The sequence below is a fragment of the Mesitornis unicolor genome, unplaced genomic scaffold (genome assembly GCF_000695765.1).
Source record: "Mesitornis unicolor isolate BGI_N332 unplaced genomic scaffold, ASM69576v1 scaffold16347, whole genome shotgun sequence".
NCBI classification, from domain to species: Eukaryota; Metazoa; Chordata; class Aves; order Mesitornithiformes; family Mesitornithidae; genus Mesitornis; species Mesitornis unicolor.
In genome coordinates, this window is record NW_010197214.1 from 54,366 (window position 1) to 59,848 (window position 5,483).

Here is a 5,483-nt window from a genome sequence, read left to right on the forward strand (position 1 = left end):
CTGGATTGGCCCTAACCAGGACTATTTAGCACCCAGACCTCAGCATCACGAAGGCTGTAACTTTATAGGGAGCCGGAGCCCGCAGCACCGTGAGCGGTGCATTCCTGAAACTCTCCTATACCAGCGTAATGTCAACAGAAAGGGCTGGGTGGTGATGTAATGTCTGAGGGCATGCCAGAGTCAAGACACTTTTTGTTTGATTCACAGGGTACAAGTTATTTCTCCCCACCCCCTGCCTTTTTCTCAAGCGGGCAACAGGCAGTTACTTCACATCTCCCAGCGTTATGGAGCCTGACATTATCTGCACAGTGTAAAAAAAAGAATGAGCTGATAGCATCCATCATTGTGAAACAAGCAACAACCCTTGAGCAAGAAAAGCTTTTGGACTATTTTCGTTTGGAAGGAGGGGTTGTGTTCTGGGGGGGTTTTGTGGGTCTTTGTTTGCTGCTGCCTATCACCACAGCCTCTCAGGCTCCTACACTTAAAAACATTTGGGTACATGAAGCCCTTCAGTACTTTCTGCATCCTCAGATCCAAGGAGATAACTAAAACCCCCTAGCACTTAAACATGTCCCAAACTCTAATGCTGACAAGAATGGAAACTCCCCCAGCCCCCTGACACAACTTGAGATTCTCACACATTTTAGGATCTGTTTGTAAACTCTTGTGCACACTGGGGTGAAGTCAGTGGGAGTCAGGAGCATAGATAAACTGCCTTTAAAATTCAGGGCCGGGATTCCTGCACCAAAAGGATGGATAAGTGACGCTCTCACATAAATCTCTACAGCCAACAGAGGGAGTGGGCAGCTGAGTCGTCCTGAATCCATCCTGCCCATCTTATCCTTTCTCCCTTTCACCGCTGTGTGACTCAGGAGAGCTCCTGGATAATGCAAAAGGCCTCCAATTGTGAACACGTTTATCTACCACCATCAGAGCTCTCCGACCACGAAAAGGAAACCTGGTGCCATGTGAATGAGGTCATTACAGTCATGACATGGACAAAAGACAAAGTTCTGAGAGAAGCAAATGAAGACAATTACAAATGGGCAAATGAAATAGCAGCTCAACATTGCCTCTCAAGCTTTGGTAGCTGTAAGAAACAAGGAAAGTCCTGACTGTGGCATTTCTAGTGTGTACATTCAGTGAATTTCAAATCAGGTTCACAAGGACTAAGGCAGTAACGCTTCTGGAGGCAAACAACAGTTTGCAAGCAGACAGAAAGAAGTAAAGCTGTTCATCCTCCAAGATCCCTGTCACTTGGCTTGTGTCACAACCCACACACACAAAATACCCGCAACAACTCAAAACCAACTACGCATTTCAGAGTATGTTCTTTTAACCTTAAAAAAATAAAAAATGGGTTAATCTTTCTGAATTTTCTTCCTTAAAGCATTAATGGTACTTCACTCTTTAAGAGGTTTCAATCTACTCGCATTAGAGGGGCTCCCACAGCACAAGCTGAGGTGTGGGTCACTGCACGCCTGCTGGCAGCGGGCTCCTCTCTGGAGCCAGGAGTTGTGGATCCGAGTCCTGCTGAGTACCCGTCACACTGCAGACACCAAACAGTCAATCCTGAGAAATGACCAGTGGGCAGAGCCCAAGTGCCACCAACAGACACAAACCGATCCCCAAGGAGCAGCCCGCGTTTCCTTTGTGCAGACACTGCATTACTTTGACACGCATGCCTTGTCAAATCTGGTCATTATGGGAACTTAAGTGTTTCATTTCTTACAATATAAAGGCGATCTCTAGGAGAACTCCCAAGTTGTGTGCTTGCAGCTCAGAATCTGTTCGTTTTTGCCATACTAGAATCCAATGGCTCCTTGTGGAACATGGTGTTCTCTGCCTTCCTTGTAGATCTTCATCCATGTGTCACAACAAACTTCCAAAGGCAAGTACTAAGATACTATGACAGTTGTGGGCTTTTAAACCCTGGTGGTCATGATTTACAGGGAAATTTTCTGTGAGGAAACCATCTCCAGGTACCAACCTCGGACAAAGTCTGTGAGGAGCTAAGTCTCGCAGCGCTGAAAGGAAACCTCTCCATCTTTCATCAGCCCTCCAATCCCTTCCTTATATTGCATTCAAATGCTTGCCAGAGCCCTCCGAGTGTCAATACAAGTCATGAACCCACAAGAAGCAGTAAATGCTTCTGCCAGGTTAGGAAGTTGAATCAGCAGAAGGTCTTGCATCATCTCTGCTGGATGAGGAAGGCCTCCTCCTTCCAGCAGTTCACTTTTTTCCCCAATGCAACTGCATTCTGAGCACGGATGAGTTAAGGTTATTCCTTTCTTGTTAGGGTTAAAATGTAGGATCAAAATGCAACTTCATCAGATGAACTAACTGTGCAGATAACACAAACCAGTATTTGAACACAGGACAGTCACCTTGGTAAATTACTAGGCTCCACATGAAGCAGTAAAACCTAACTATTTAAGCAACTTAAAAGGCAAAAATAAAGACTGAGTCAGTTTAATAAAGATAAAAGAAAAATTGAAGACGGAGAAAATCAGAGGTGCAATGAGAGAAAGGCTGTGAAGAAGGCTTCCTACCACAAGTGCCACTCATAATTTGAGCACAACTTTCTTATCCTTAGATCCCTTCTAATGAGCCTTAGCCCACACCAAGTTTTGATCCCATGAGGAAATACAAGCAAGGAATTCTATGAAGCTCACTTTGCACGGGTCTCGAATGAAAGACATTCTTTATTAAGGCAGAGAACAGCAATATTAAATGGGAGAGGGGGCTGGGACCAAGTTAAATTGGAAACAGATTTATTCCTTTTTTCAGAAAATTCTGATTTGTGGGAGGACTCTTGTGAACATTTCTTACTCACAAAACTCACCAAAAAGCAAAAGGATGCTACTGGCATACAAGGGTGAAACTCAAAAAACACTGTACATTTTTTAATTCATCTTGCAGAGGGTTCCAACTGCAACCTTCTTTTCTAGATATAGCTGGGACTGGATCCCCTGTGAAAGGCAGTCCCTAAGAACCATCCCCAGTGCTGACAATCTCAGTCAGCTGAAATTGAGCATCACCAGACAGTTTGTCATTGGACCACATGTTGGCATTTTCTGCAACTTCGTGACATGTTTTCCTTCCAGTTAGAGCACAGGTAGGAGCAGGTATCTAAACGTCAAATTCTACAACTCTAGTAGTCCATATTACATTTCATCTTCCCTATAAGCTTCTTAAAGCATTTATAAGAGAACATAAATGTCCTATGCTCTGATTTCCAACTGGTTAGCAGCATTATAAGCACTATAATAAGGATGTTGAGATTCTGGAGCGTGTTCAGAGAAGAGCCACAAGGATGGGGAGGGCTCTGGAGAACAAGGCTGATGAGGAGCGGCTGAGGGAACTGGGCTTGTTTAGCCTGGAGAAGAGAAGGCTGAGGGGAGACCTCATCACCACCTACAACTGCCTCAAGGGAGCTTGGAGAGAGGTGGGTGCTGGGCTCTTCTCCCAGGTGATGGGGGATAGAACAAGGGGAAACGGCACCAAGCTGTGCCAAGGGAGGTTCAGGTTGGAGATAAGGATGAAGTTCTTGACTGAGAGGGTCGTCAGAAGCTGGCACAGGCTGCCCAGGGAGGTGGTGGAGTCACCATCCCTGGATGTATTTAAGGAGTGGGTAGATGAGGTACTTAAGGATATGGTTTAGTGGGTAGACAGGAACAGTTGGACGTGATGATCTCAGAGGGCTTTTCCAACCGAGTGATTCTGTGATTATGTGCTGCTATTTATCCAAACAGAAGGTCTCTCATGCCAAAAGAACGGCAAGTTTTTTTAAAAATGCAGGCTTCAACCTGACACAGCACAGCCATATTCTTCCCACTGAAATAACACCATAAGAAAATTGCTTAGAAAGCACAACAGACACCAAGACTTTTATCTAGCTCTTCAGTAACAGACGAGAAGCTAAACTGTGTCAGAGCACATACAGGTCTCTGACTTCCAGAGGAGAAGACAGTGTCATTCTTCTGCTGACTGAATGACGGATCACAAATCATTAGCTGTTTTCTTAAACAATATGTGTTTGCCCATTCTTTATGGTAAACCTCATCAGTTTTTTAAGATGGATTCATTATTGCATCTTCACATTCCTTCTGCCAAAAACAACATGAAACTCAGAAACACTGCTCAAGTTCAGTGACGTCAATGTGTTTCCTACTTGCAATCCGAAGGCAGCTCAACTCTGCCTCCTGCAGCAGCAGCAATAGAACTGATGTCCGAATTCTGACTGCAGGAGTTTCACTCATGACAGCAGAGAAATTTTAAGATCTTGGTTCTACATTATCATGGCTCGAAAATACAACTTTTGTCCCTCAGCAGTGTTAGTGGTTATTCAACACAGCTGTCCAAAGGCAATACCCAGCTCTAGAATCACGCAGACTGCTGTTGGTCACTGTGTGTGACCTATTCCTTTGTGATCAGTAGTAGGGACACAGTCCTGCATCACTGAATTAACAAACTATTCCTTCCTAGCCACCTGCCATCACCACTTAAACGCTCAGCTATAAAGACCTATCATCTGATCCAGTACTACAGCATTAAAGGGGAAACATTATAATTTGAAATAAGAATCAGTAACTCTACAAATCCACAACATTTATGTCTTGTGGGATTGCCTCTACTGCACTCAGTAGCAATACTGAAATGAAAGGAAGATGCTTCCTAACCATAAGGAGATAATAATGCCTATTCACATATTAATTGGACCTAAAAAGCCTCTGCAAGTATTTTTCTTGTGAATATCACCTTCCAAGTACGTAGTGGATCACATCAAACAAGAGGTAAAACTCGGTGATTTGGAATATATGTTTTTCTTCTTTCAGAGCCTATGTTGCAAAACACCTCTGAGTTAAGCCTACATGTGTCCTGCCCTCTTGTTTTGCCTTCTGAATCAGAAAAAAACCCACCTTACAGAGGTGTTTTCAAACACTTCTGGAATCTATGGAGACTCAGGACAGCACCGCTTGCTTATTACCTGATCACGATCACCTGCAAAGCAGCAGCTCTTCATAGTACACGAATTGAAGTAGCCCTGGTTGTCAAACTGGAAGACAGGCAGGCGGCAGTGGATGTCGTAGAGGACTGGGGGAAGGCGCCGCCGCAGCGCCAGCAGCTGGGTCCCGTTGCTGTTGAACCGGACACTCATGGCACTCTGAAGGGAGAGGTTTCCACCGTAGCGGAGCAAAGAACTGGGAAAAGAGAGAGGGAACAAGTGAGATGTGCACATGAACTGAACTACTCAGAGACAGAGCTCTCTTTAACCTTACCGAATCATTTCAAACAAGCACGCACAGTGAACCAGAATCTTATTTAGCTTCTGCTTCAAACATCAGCTCCTGAACAAACTTGATGGAAAACCTGAATGACCAACTGTCAAAATACAAAGCCTATAGAGTTGTCAGAGGAGTAAAGTGAAAGACTGAGTAGTTTTGTTACTACCAAATACATCTCCTGCATGGGAGCAGTGT

The 5,483-nt window shown here is 44.4% G+C and overlaps 1 protein-coding gene across 1 annotated transcript in view; it reads right to left on the reverse strand.

Moving 5' to 3' along the window:
* Window positions 1-5,204, reverse strand: part of LOC104543995 (DDB1- and CUL4-associated factor 5-like) — a gene marked incomplete at its 5' end in the record, with an annotated part of 28,724 nt that extends 23,520 nt beyond the window's left edge. Inside the window, one exon of the mRNA XM_010188731.1 lies at window positions 4,991-5,204. Within this exon, the coding sequence (XP_010187033.1) occupies window positions 4,991-5,204 (214 nt within the window). The remainder of the gene's footprint in view (window positions 1-4,990) is intronic.
* Between the last annotated feature and the right edge of the window lie 279 nt (window positions 5,205-5,483).